Below are 14,066 nucleotides of genomic sequence, written 5' to 3' on the forward strand. Positions count from 1 at the left end.
CTTTTAACATGGAAGGGGTTAATGCAGCGGTCTTCAAACTGTGGCCCTCCAGATGTTGCAAAACTACAACTCCCAGCATGCCCGGACAGCCAACGGCTGTCCTGGCATGCTGGGAATTGTAGTTTTATAACATCTGGAGGGGCACAGTTTGAAGACCACTGGGTTAATGTGTGTCTTTCAAACTTTTATTAAAACTTTTTTGTGTGCTCTGTGATCCATTGATAGAGCCTGGTCCAGCCAGGCTCTATCAATGACAGAGCCGGGACAGGAGGAAGCAGAGGTAAGTCCTCCGGCTACCTCTATAGTGGATCGCGATCCACCCCACTAGCCCACCAAGGAGTATTCACATCTCCCTTTAGACGCCGCTGTCAGCTTTGACAGCGGCGATCTAAAGGGTTAATAGCCAGCCGCGGCGATTGCCGCATGCTGGCTATTAGCGGCGGCCCCCGGCTGCTGAGAACAGCCCGGGGCTGCAGAGTATGGAGCGGGCAGGAATCCCGAGCCCACTCCATACATACTGCAGAGCGCCACAAGCATCTCCCCGTGCAGACGCCTCCTCCCCTCAGCTTTCCGAAGCTACAGCTGGGGGGAGTGAAGGCAGAGGACGCAGGTCTGCACGGGGAGCAAGAAGCCACGCCCCCTCATCTCCCCCCGCACGTCTGCAGAGCAGGGGAGAGAAGACCAATACACAGCTTCTCACCTCCCCTGCTCTGCTTCCGAGGATACAGTTTTTTATTGTCGGAGGTGGCAGAGTATGGAGCGGGCAGGAGTCGGCAGCCCGCTTTATACAGACTGCAGATCGCCACCGCACTTGTCAGGTCCGGCCCTGCTTGCCCGAAGCCGGACAAATTCACCTGCCCGGCGCCCAAAACTGCTAGTCCTGGGCGTCGGGCGATAGGAATTCCACATCCCTGATTATATCTCTAAGCCAATTTCCTACTTTTAAACATTCTATTGATCTCTCTGCTTCACTTTTGCCACATTAGTATAATCTTATCCCTTTTCCACTATCAAGCATTTATAATATATATATATATATATATATATATATATATATATATAGGTGATTGCCCATAGGCGTTCTATAATCTGAATGTTAATGTCTCATTGAAGAATAGCGTAGTTTTTTTCAGTGCCAGGAACTTCTTACATAAGACAGGCTTGTTTTTACTACACACCTTCAAAGCTGAAACATATGGGCAGATACCCAACTAGAACCTGTCACTGGCTGCAGCGCTGCAAGCGGTTTTCACTTCAAGACTTCTTTTTAAACAAAGTTGTTCTATATTTTATGTTTTTTTAATTATTTATATTCTTTACAGAATAAAGACACTGGTTGTGCACTGAGCTTTTAAAATATTCCAGAGCACCTCCTCTATGAGAAGACAATCTCCCATTTAGACCAAAGTTTTATTCAGAAGTTTTTCAATTCCCCTATTTTTTTCATAGATTGACCTCAACCATCCAGAAGACAGTTTTTCAGTACAGTTTTGGATGGCAGTCTTTAAGAAATGTCACTTGTTTTTGTACACACTGTATAGTATTGATAAGACTCAATGGTGAACTAAAACTGCATATAGGCTATACATGGAATACTACATAAGAACATTTCTTAATATCAGTCTTCAGTGAATCCCGATTTTTAATGAAAAAGTCTGTTCTGGCCTTTTCTGTACATAAATCCAAATCTGCAACAAATCAGCAGCAAGTATTGTCCCCAGGTATATAATTGTAAGGCTGCATTCACATAACGTTTCTTAAATATGGGGACCGAATCCTGCTGGGAGATGGGAAAACTGGGCGCTCCCGTATCCCAGCAAGACCCGGCTTCCATCTTATTCATTTGAATGAGCCGACCGGAGTCAGATAGTTATTCCAGTCAGCTCATTTTTGCCCTATATCCGGTTTTCTGACCGAACTGAAGACTACAGCATACCACGGTTTTCAGTCCGGCCAGAAAGCCGGATACGGGGAAAAAATTAGCCGACCGGAGTCGCTATCTGGCTGTCGGCTCATTCAAATGAATGAGGTGGGGTCTGGGTCTGGCTGGGACACGGGAGCACCTGGTTCTCCCATCTCCCAGCCAGATCCGGTCCCCGTATGTAAGAAATGTTATGGGAATGTAGCCAAAGTCATTCAGTTGCATACGTCTCCCAATTAGCTCACCTTGTGCAAAAAGATATATGTCATACATGTTACCTTTTTATCGTCTGATACTATGTATTGAAAAGCAATGTTGAAGCAATAACTTAAAGGGAATGAAAAACATACTTTACATATGTCAGGCCTTGTATATGCCATATATGCTTTCCTGATATGACCCCCCCCCCCCCCAAACATGTAGAAACAAATTGTGAACATAGCCTCACATATAAAGATCATAGTGAGACAGATGACCAGTGAGACTGAAGCTGGTTGTCTGAAGCTCCAGTTTTTAATAGAAAAAAAAAAACGAACATTAAACATAATGGTTGCAAATGTCCGCAATGTGCACTGCGTTTTTAGTGTTGTGCTGATGCAAAGAGTGACAGGGGAAAATGTAAGCAACTGTTGGGAGTTCAGACAGTGTTTGAACGGCAGGGGGTCTGTTGTTTTAAGCCTTTTCATTGCTTGCACACAGCGATGTGCATGTCTCTACCGTATGCCAGAGAGACAGGCAGCAGACTTGTGTCACTTTGCATTTCAGTGAAAGAGCCTCCTTTCATATTACAATATTTAGATTGCATGGTACATAGGCATACACAGAACCTCGTGATTTTGAAAATCATACTAACCCGAACTTTACTCTATTGATAGCATGTGAACAGCAAGGAACCAAATACAGTAGTGCACTCTTCCATGTCTATGTTGTAACACTTTGTCTTCTGGGTTTGGGGGTTTCAAGCTTTCAAATGGAGACAAAAGCATATTATCCATCATGGTATTAAAAGGTTGTGTTTAAGTAATTGTTCATTTAATTGTTATTGTATTGAATGTGTCTGTTCTTTTTAACTTTTGATATTTCTTATTTGCATGTGCTGTATATATTTTGTAATTTATGACTGTCAAGATCTAGTAGTTCTTGCAGTTGGGTAATAGGCTTCAGTGCTAATAAATGGTTTATTGCAGGTAGCAGACACTAACCACTGCCAAAATGAGGAGATCGCTGCTGAATAATGCAATGTATTTCTCAATATTTAATCTCTGGGCACTATAGGATGTTCCCTGTGGGCATGTTCATGAATACTGTTGCAGTGACAATGCCAGTCCTCCGAGACTTACTCCCTCACCTTGTGGTTTCATGTTTGTGTTTTTCAATAGATACCCTTCTGGATGACTTCCTCCTCACTTACACCGTCTTCATGACAACAGACGACTTGTGCCAAGCGCTCCTCAGACAATATCCTTAATTAACTGGAACAGTCATGCCCCTGACTCCAAAGAATGAAAAGCAGATGCCTAACATTACAGGCAAATGGCATCTGGTAAATTGCTGTGAAAGGATACAACTGACACATTAGTCTGTTCTGTGGTGACTCCAGATTAGAATAGGATGAAGCACCTCTGATGAATAGAAATCTAATAGAAAATAGATATCTATAATCCAAGATACAAAACAACGCCATGTCATTTCCCCTCAAGGTTACTGTCTAGCTGTATGATGTTTAGCACACAATATGGTGTAGCCTTATCTGCCAAAAAGCATCTAAACCATTGCAGTCCCATCATCTGCCTTTAATCCCAGCGTCTACTGTATCTGGTTGTACTATTGTTTTAACAAATCCGCTCTAGTATTATCTGCTGTGTGTTAATACTAAAAAGTGTTGGTACAGAATAACCTGTCATGTGTGTGTGCATGAGGATAAGCACTATTTCTGGCCACTTTATTCCTTGTATATGGCATTTTTCACCCACTTACCCCTCTGCAGGCTCAGTTTTATAAAGTGTTTGCTTTCCCGGAACCCAGCTTCAGAGTATATGCCGACTAGCCTCTATGATTGTTTCCATACACAGAATACAAAGGATTTAGCTCTCTTAGCAGGAGCATTGAGGACATTACAGAGCAATACTGAGCAGCGCAATCTTTACTCTGTTGTACAGATTCCTCTTAGTGAGGAATCAAAAAGAATGGGGGGAAGAGTCTGATAAGTGGAGAGGAAAGCTTTTTTCTCTATCAATATATATTACAGAGTTTCTTATATTCACTTTTACTATTGATTGATATGTATAGTTATTTTCATGACCGCAACATTTTAATAAAACTGATTCTTAGCGGAATGCTTTTGTAGAATACCTCTTTGGAATAAGTACTTGTATTCCAACAATCATTACAGTAACTAATAAAGATAAAGATGGAACGTGTTGTGGTGGATTGGCCTGAGGAAATCTGACGTCTTTATTCCACTGTTCACCCCATGTCCAACTTGGTTGGTTATCATGACTTCTTTCTGCATATCAGTCCCTCAGGGGTCTCTTGATTACGCCAATGTATTATAGGCATTTGCAGATGTTACCTTTTCAGGCCGGAAACGATCCAACTAGGACATAACATTACCACATTCTTTTGTAGGAAATATTTGTAGTTGTTTGGAATTTCAAAATATCCTTTTGTAAACAATAGATAGACACTAACTTAGAAGTGGTTAGTATTAATATCTCATCACACACCATGTTGTCTGTAGTTTGCCATAGTCAAGCCAAACGTAACCAACTTAGCAACCCCACTCCCTTTCTCCCTAGAAGCCAGGGCAAACAGCACCTCACTGATAATGCCTCATGGTCTAGGAAACATAGTCTGTCTATGTAAAACATGGCTGGCTATGTGTGGCTGTAGTGGTATCAGCTAATCACCAGGGGTTTCTGAGGCCAGAACTTTGGCAAGCTGCTAAATGGATAATATCAGTAAGCATTGTCTTAGAATGATGACCCCTTTTATAGTAGAACCCTATGAGCAAGGGGCTGGTGTATATCAACAGACGAATAGGTAGAAGTGAAAAGCAGCTCTTGGGATATTTGATTCCTCACATTTGCTCTTCTCGTGCAGAATTCCACTGCTTTTTATCATACTTATGTTCTGTAGCTGGGAAGAGAAGTGGGACTATTGTGATGGCCATCAACACAAATGAAACATCCCTCTACTGTCCACATTTACAGATTGCATGCTTGTATTTTCCTTAGGTCTTTACTTGAACTATATGAGAAAAGGTGTTTTTAACAAATGATCGTAGTGGAAACAATAGCAAGCTGCTGAAGCACTATGGAACTTTTATAGGCAAAAAGCTGGAAAACAGAGGCTCCTCAGAAGCTAGAATTTATCTCTAAGGTTCTTAGTAATTAAGGGACAAGTATTCAGAGGCAATATAAGCAACAGAGTTCAGTTAAGCAAATTGTATGATTTTCCAGTCTCAAAGCACATTTTAGAAATACTTGAAAGAGATGGGGGCATGCCTTAGGCACATGTCAAGCTCTTGCTATCAAGTGGACACATTCTGTAATTCCATGCATATGATTTAACATACCTTGATCATAAGTAAAGAGACAAGGGGATGGCATGCAAAAGAAAGTAACTTCACATTTCTCCCTTTTATGACAGGTCTCTGATTAATTGTTTTCTCTTTCTGCTTCAAGGGATTTAATGCATTCCAGCTCTTCACCCACGTGCCATGTTCATGTACTGACTTCTGAAAGGTAGAATGCTGCAGGGTAGAATATAAAGCTAATCCATGCGATAGTCACATTACTAGATCAAACATAAGGTGGCAAGAAAACATGTTACCAGCAGATATGTTTTTCTAGGTGCAGTCTGAATGCTGGCAATTAAAACTTGTCTGCTCTAGCATTGTCATGTTCTGGGTCAACCACATAATACACCTTGACACGCTATCAGTCAGTTCCATGTAAATGAAGGACCCTGGATTCTTCTCCTTGCTGAGTGCACAGTTGAATAGAAATTCCACGTCTTTTTTCAATAGTAAAATGTAGACAGTACATGATTTATAGCAACCAAAAAAGAGACATGTGAGAAAGAAATAGGGATAAATTAACTATACCAAAGTGAAAGAGACTGCATGTTACTGTCATTGTTGCCAGTCAGTAATTATGAAGGAGCTTTGACCACTGTCTTTGCTAATTTTTTTTATAAATAGAAAAAGGCCTCGTACACATTAGTAAAAAGTTGTTTGAATCTGCAATTTTAAGAAGGACATGACAACCGTCTAATGTGTATGGAGAGCTCCCATGTTTGATTTTAGCTATCCAACCATTAGTTTTAGGAGAAATAAGCCATAGCCAGAACTGTTGGCCAAGCCAAATGTTCATGTGTATGGGGTAAACAGCAGGGATAGATGTTGACAGCCATTGAAGGTTTATATGCACCCTAATAGAGGGATAGATATAGACAGGAGAGAGAGATTTATAAAATTATATTGTAGGTAGGTAGCAAGATAGATACTAGCTATAGGTATATGACTATATATATATATATATATATATATATATATATATATATATATATATATATATATATATTGTTAATTTCCTTTCTACTTTGTATATTTTTGACTGTCAATCATTTTGACCAAGTTCTCCAGACAAAACCAAAAAGGTGGTGCCAGGCAATCTGAGGGTATAAATTGGGTTTCACGTTAGATTAATTGTGCAAAATGTTAAAAAGTATATTTTTCATTAACTGTTACTATAGGTTCCTCATAGTAAATGCTCAGTGCCATGTACAAATGCATTTAATTGCAGTTTTTTCCCTGTTCTATTTTCTATGTTGAAGTATGGAAGTCCCCTCATGTTGGCCACAAATGACTGACAAAGACAAATGACTATGATATTAATGCTTCTAAATTTAAACAACAAGAAAAGAAAATGTAAAAAAGAAACGCACATGTAAGAGAAATGCTGAGCTTAGTTTGTGTCAATGGCCTTTGATCATTTAGCTCGGATGTGCTCAAGTACTAGCAATTTGCAGCGTAGTGATGCCTGCTTCTTGTGTCAGACCTTTCCCCGGTAACAGAGAGCAGAGATTGATGCATAGCAACAGCAAGGAGTCACTTTATTAGCTCAGATTTTTGGGATGGCATTCGCCTCGTCTCTGTAATTGGTTGCTCTTTTAAAACAGATTGTTTACTTGTTGTTCCTTGACCTGAAATTACCTATTGTGCCAAGAAATACGACGGCAAGGCAGACAGCCCAGAGGCCCTGTGTACGAAGCGGAAGGTCCTGATTCTTGCATCCCAGTGGACTGCTTTATACAAAGACTGGTTACATGACGATGAGCATTCCAAGTTATTTCTGAAGGTGAGTTATGAATCCAGAATTGTACAAAGTCTTTATGGAAAATGCATTCACCGGTTCCTTGGAATAATGCCCCAATGACTGTAGTCAATTGTAATTGTTGATTAGTAAAGATGAATAAATAATTATTTTGTGCACAGACACATATGTACACAAGGGACAATGTGGGCATATTTTATAGAGATTTCTCATAGCTAATTGGGTACACTATGGTCTAGAGCACACTAGGACTCTATACTGAAGGTCAGAGAATGGAAGGGCTCATTTAAAATTGTTAATGTAAATATTATAAATATATTCTCTTTATTAGCATGATATAAGCTTTTTTTGGTAATATGCAAATGAAGTTAAGTGACCAAGGGGTGTATCCCAGCAAGAACCCTTTCCAAAAGCCTTTCTATGGTATATAATTTCCTGATCTCCCAGGAGAAGACTCAATACCATTCTGGGCATCATATTTCTATGGCTCCTGCACAAAACCAGCCATGTGCATAATATGTTAGAAGAATTATTGTTTCCTCTCCTTCATATTCTATAGAGGGGATAAATCCTGAAAATATTATTTATACAAGGGGATTTCTGGGCATTTCTATAAATAGTATTCATGCTGGAACCTTTCTGGAAAAGAAAAAAAAATCCATCATATAACGCTGAAACCAATCACTGGCCTTAGCGGTCTCTTCCAGCATGCACAGCACATGCCCGGTGACATCAGTGATTTCTTTCAGCTCTACACAATTTTTGTCACTTATCTATAACATAGAAGCTGAAAATTTGGAAAGTGTATGATACAAGCAACAAGCAGTGAGATCATCTATTGCCGACAGAAAGCGGCTACCTCCAATGTGGAGCACATCTTGTAAAGTAATACTTCTAAATCCATGTTGTAAAATGACCATGTATGGTTTAGGTCTTCTGCAATATATGTAACATACTATTCATTACCAGAGCTGGTCTTCTCAAATGACTTGATGAATAAATATGTTCTCACATTTGCTGTAATTCAGTGTACAGTCTTTTGTCTGCTGGAGCCAAGAGTTTAGGTCTGGGCCATTTCATTACATGTGGTGTTCAGGTATTATAGGACATCAATTATTATATTGCTGTCATTGTACATGTGAGCATGGTTAACCTTATGCACCTGCTTTATATCACTGGATTACAACACAAGCCAAGTGTTATAACAAGGGTGACGGGTCTTAGGCAGACAGTTTATTTAATATAGTTATGTAAAACTAATGTAAGCCAATGTTAATACAGCCTTATTTTGCATTTTTTGCTTTAATGGTATTAAAACATAAGATGTAAGCAGTAAAGAAAAGGCATATTATATTCTGTGAGCAGACAGGGCATGCTTCTTCTGCTGGGACCACAGACGCTTGTTATTTCAGCACTATTATTTCAGCACTGCATTGTGTTCTCTGATATTACTCAGTGCCCACTGGTGAGGAATGCAGACTGCAATAAATGAGGCATGATGTTTTCATGTATGTTTTTCAGACTCTTTATCGCTATGTGCTAGATGATGTTTATGAATATCCCATCTTAGAGAAGGAGTTAAAAGAATTCCAGAAGGTGCTGCGGATCCACCGTCGACAGTAAGTTTTATGATAGAAAATTCCCTGGAAAATCCAACAAGGCCTCCAGTAACAGCTAAGGATTATGTGTCATTTCAAGGGCAAGAGTTCACTGGATGTAGGATTGGGAAAGGATATTAGAGCAGGAATATATTATCCATATGCCCATTTGGGGAATAGAATACATTATCTCTGCCTGTACAATAGAAGCAGGCGTTCTGCTGTAGTAGCCAATGTTCAAGACAATTTCATAGTTATTTAACTATATTTCTATAAACCAACATTCTAATCTCCAATAAAATAATCCCTGTAGTCCATTGGGATTGCCACAGATATGGTCACTTTTTCTGTGGAGCAGCATATACACTGACTATTGTTATTGTTCTTTATTTTGCAGCACTGTTGATGAATACTCACCACACAGAAAGGTATTGCACATTTTATTTAATACAGTATATATGTATTAAGTGTAATATATTGTGATTATCATCCAGCAAAAAGTGCTGGGGATTTGTGGTTCTAGATCATGTGTGATGTTTAATAACCTGTACAGTAATTAGCAAAAGAGCATATGTGCATTCATGAGACATGACGGCAATAGACAAATGTACATATTTCATACGGTGTACACAGCTGTGCATATGACAGGGCAATAAAAATGTGTTTTAGGAAATGTGCTCTGGCGTACTTCCTCTGAGATCAGCAGCACAATCTGGCAAGGAAGCATTTAATGCAGAGCATTCTGACAGGGTGGACAGTCTGCTACTGGCTAGAAGTAGTAGGAAGTAGTAACAATGGCAGGAGAATGAATTGAATTCCATGCACACGTCACAACTGCTATTGTCTGCATCGAAGTCTGGCCATAGTTCAGGTCAGGAAAGGATTAGCCAGAGTTGTCTTCCTGATGTCCAATGAGTGACCTTTTCTGTGTACTATGAGGTTATATGTATTTCATGAACATAGGCAGGAAAATGATTTAGGGTGCGTTCCCACCTGGCGTATACGCAATGTATTTCACGCTGTGCAAAATTTGCATCAGCAGCGGGAAATACACTGCGTATTCCTCGCTCACTATACACGCAGGGCTTTCCGGCGGCAGCACTATGTGTGTAGTAAGTTTTGGAGGCGGAGCCGTGCGTCACAGTCACGCCGGCACACGGCTCCGCCTCCAAAACTCACTGCACACATAGGGCTGCCAACGGAAAGACCTGTGTGTATAGTGAGCGAGGAATACGCAGTGTATTTCCCGCTGCTGCCGCAAATTTTGCGCAACATGAAATACGCTGCGTATATGCCAGGTGGGAACGCACCCTTAAGGAATTTCTTGTTCTGAAAAAGGTTAGATCTGGTAATAGGTTGCAGAGTGCTACTGTACTGAACTTCTTTAAGAGTAGGGCACTGAAACATATATTCAAAATAAATGCTTCCCTATCCCACCTAACTCCCTATCTCGGTTTAGGAGATAAGTTTGGAAAAAAGTATAATATGTATAGAAATAAAAGGTACATAGCAGATCCAGTTGGGCCTTGGTTTCATCACGCTATGGCCCTGTGTTTGGCATATATGGTATTCCTTTATATCCACAGAATATTCTATAAATGTCGGATATATGCTGGTTTCACCTCTGCAGCACACAACTATCTTGGGACAGGAAGCCGAAAACCGCCAAATGGACTGTGTTAGGCTGGGTTTACACTATGGTTTGTAACTACCGTTCCCGTATACGGCTGGGAGGAGGGGTATGTCTATGAGCCGACCGGTTTCCCGACCGCATACGGCCGAAAATGCAGCCGACCGGAGGCTGCGGTTCACCCCGGTCGGCTCATAGACATACATTAACTACGGTTCCCGAATATGGCTGAGTGCGAGCTCCGCGATTAAGCCCCGCCCACCCCTCCTCCCAGCCGTATACGGGAACCGTAGTTACAAACCGTAGTGTGAACCCAGCCTAACACAGCCCATTTGGCAGTTTTCGGCTTCCTGTCCCAAGATAGTTGTGTGCTGCAGAGGTGAAACCAGCATATATCCGACATTTATAGAATATTCTGTGGATATAAAGGAATATCCCTTTAACATGATGCAAGCTGTCAGATTAATCTGTTTTATGGAATAAACTGATCATTATATGTAGTATCCATGATAAATAATTTGCGATAAATGATTTTCTTGTGTAAGAGAACGCATGTTGCCTTCAGTAAAACTCTACCTGGGAGCAATAGCTGGTATTTTCTGCTATGATGGGGAGGTTTGATGAAGTGTGAAACAATGTAATTTCTCGCTCTCAGTCATACTACTGTCATCCTTTTCCCATGCTTTGAGGATGTATAAAGTGCTGGATGTTTAATAGTATGTGTTAGTTTCCCAGTTTTAATTCCTGGAGTGTGCTTACTGGGAACTTAGCACAATAAAATATTTTATCAGTATATTGTTCTGAATCTTGTGCCCACAGAATAGAGCTCTCTTCCACCAATTCAGTCTGAAGGAGAACTGGCTGCAGCACAGAGGAAATGTCAATGAAATAGAGGGAAGTAAGTACAAGCTGCTGGTGGGTGGTGGAAGCGATAAACGTTATAGTTTACCCCAAAAGATATTTTAGCTATGATTTCGCAATGCACAAGTACGCACTGTGTCTGCTCGTATCTGAATCTGCAGAGGAAGAGAGCACGTCTTGATTTTTTATGATTAATGACTTGATTTCAATTATTTAATTTGGAGTTTCATGTCTAGAATACATAAAAATTCCACAGAGAATCAATGTTCCCTATAATAATTGTATGAGACTGGTAAATGATTGCATGTGCTTTGGAAGTCATTATTAATGTATCGCTGAGAAGCACATTAGTAATTAATTTTTTTTTACCCAACATGCAAGGCCTGTGCGCACCGTGTCAGAGCTATGCAACAAAGGTTCTGCGCATACATGTCAAACATATACATGGGGCTTATTCATTTTAGGAGATTTTTGGCCTTTTTTTCATTGTTTTGTCAGTATTTTTGGATTAGCCAAGAAAACATTTTTTTTTCTATTTGGATGTTTGCAGTCTAAAATATGGCCTATTTTGGCACACAAATGGTTGAAAAGAAGACTCTGACACTTCATTTTATTATGGCCGCAACAATAACGGCCATAAAATCTAAATGTCTATGCCCAAAGAGCCCTTTTCACATTGACTTCTGTAGTTTTCAGTTGGAAATATACAACCTATTAGTGCATTTTATGATTTGTAAAAAAAAAAATGTATATATTTTTGGGCTGTTTCATGATCCAAAAATCTGCTTGTGGACGTAGCCTACCTCTGAAGAAAGTCTTGAAAGCAGTGTGCACAAAGTCCTATATATACTTTTAGGTTGGATAACCGTAACTCCTGAATAATTTAGGGGCTAAAATGAGTTTTCTAAATCATCTAAAGAGGAATTATATTTTGTGAAATTACTTTAACAAACATACAATAAACAATAGTTATAAAGGGATTTTCCGAATTAAAGATTTTTTTATGGTTCAAATATTGATTACAACTTAGTTGACCTGCCCCCATTCTTTGCAGAGAAGTGGATCCTTCGGGTACAGTGAGCACAAGTCATTAGTCTTGTGTTTCGCCAACAGGCAAATTTCCAATTACTGAGCCATACTTAACTCTTATAAGACAGTGGAGAAAATTTTCTGGCATCCATTATGTGCAGAAAACAAGGGTCCATAATGGGAACTTTAGAGAAAATTTTGGAATTATATGCTGCAAAATATACAGATACAGCATTTCGATTCAAATAAAATATGATTTACATTAGCTTTACATTTATTTGTATTTGCTAGCATGTGTTTATATCCCTCCTTCACAAAATTCCAGAATGCCATCATCGTAGGAGCAAACTTCTTCCTTATGCGATGTCACATTATTTCACACTCCACTGACTTTCCTGATAAAATAAGGGGAGGACGGCTGGAACATAAATGTACAATAGTAATTGTGGCACAGTTATACGCTTCAAGCTAAATCACTTTAAGAATCGGCTCAGTGGGGAAATGTGAAAAGTAAATACAAATTCTGATTCATTTATTGCTTAAGGGTTTACATGCACTTCCAGTGCTGAGTGCTGTAATCAATAGTCAAGGTACAAGGCCTCAAGTATTTTTGGCCTGAGAGAATGGCACATTTTTGTGTTTTTTTTCCATATGAAGCCTGCATCATCTAGTTGCAAGGATGCAGAGAGCCATTAAATATGGGTAATAGAATAAAAAGTGAGAATTATCAGGAATATCTGGTTTTATTTCTCCTGCATGCTTCACACAGCGACCTCAAGATGTAGCTTTATTCTCAGATCTTTTTCTTCAGTACTGGTAGAAAAAGCAGATTCATGAATGTTGAGTTTGCATTTTGTTCCCAGTACTGTATAATGCTTAAAGCTGTAGAATATAGACAGTAGGAGGCTTGAATAGCTGCTGTTTGGCTTGATAGCCTCTTGCTTTCATTTACCATACATAGCAGGAAAGCACAAGCTGACAGCAGCAGAGTTTTATTGAGTCCTTCTTGGAATGTCTAACCTCACTCCCTGCCTTTTTTGTGCAGTTTTCTGCCGAGTTTACATAACAGATCACTCCTACGTCAGCATCAGGACGAAGGTTTCCAGTTCTGTACAAGATATCTTGAAGATAGTGGCTGAGAGGATACAACATCCAGAAGAGGACCTGGCTTTGGTCACTGTCACGTTTTCAGGGGGTAATTCTACTTCCATGATTATTCCACAATTACCAATATCTTTGAAGAATAATGGTTGACAATTTCGAGCGCAGGTATTCATCCTCCCCTGGGGGAGCGAGCTCAGCTGTGTGACCGCACTTAATGCGGACCTATTCTAGTATAGTTCTGTTTCCATGGCGACTGCTAATTCGACACTCATGACATGCAATGTGCCTCCTGGGCAGGGGTCTGTTCTGTGTTTGTAAATATTTTCACTAGTTTATGCTTTTTATGCAATCTGAGACCCAAACAGTGTAAAAATCTTACATGCAGGCGTTCGTTTATGAAGATGTTTGCACCCTTTTGACATTGTAATCGTTATTTCTCTTTAAAATGATTGGAAATTACTAGTTGCCTACTTCTATCACATTGTTACAATTCTGTTCAGTCATTTTTTTTCCTTACTGTTCCATGAAAGCTGTGTGACCAAAGAAAAAACATTTTTGGGTGCATTGGGTGCTGCTGTCACCAG

At 39.9% G+C, this 14,066-nt stretch overlaps 1 protein-coding gene across 3 annotated transcripts in view; it reads left to right on the plus strand.

Annotated features, from left to right (window-relative positions):
* RAPGEF5 (Rap guanine nucleotide exchange factor 5) overlaps positions 1 to 14,066 on the plus strand; it is a 331,057-nt gene that overhangs the window by 279,215 nt on the left and 37,776 nt on the right. For all 3 annotated transcript variants that reach the window (XM_056519694.1, XM_056519693.1, XM_056519696.1), the window contains 6 exons: positions 3,301 to 3,379; positions 7,140 to 7,284; positions 8,782 to 8,879; positions 9,256 to 9,286; positions 11,308 to 11,386; positions 13,424 to 13,573. In XM_056519694.1, the coding sequence (XP_056375669.1) occupies positions 3,301 to 3,379; positions 7,140 to 7,284; positions 8,782 to 8,879; positions 9,256 to 9,286; positions 11,308 to 11,386; positions 13,424 to 13,573 (582 nt within the window). The remainder of the gene's footprint in view (positions 1 to 3,300; positions 3,380 to 7,139; positions 7,285 to 8,781; positions 8,880 to 9,255; positions 9,287 to 11,307; positions 11,387 to 13,423; positions 13,574 to 14,066) is intronic.

The sequence above is a fragment of the Hyla sarda genome, chromosome 5, assembly GCF_029499605.1.
Source record: "Hyla sarda isolate aHylSar1 chromosome 5, aHylSar1.hap1, whole genome shotgun sequence".
NCBI classification, from domain to species: Eukaryota; Metazoa; Chordata; class Amphibia; order Anura; family Hylidae; genus Hyla; species Hyla sarda.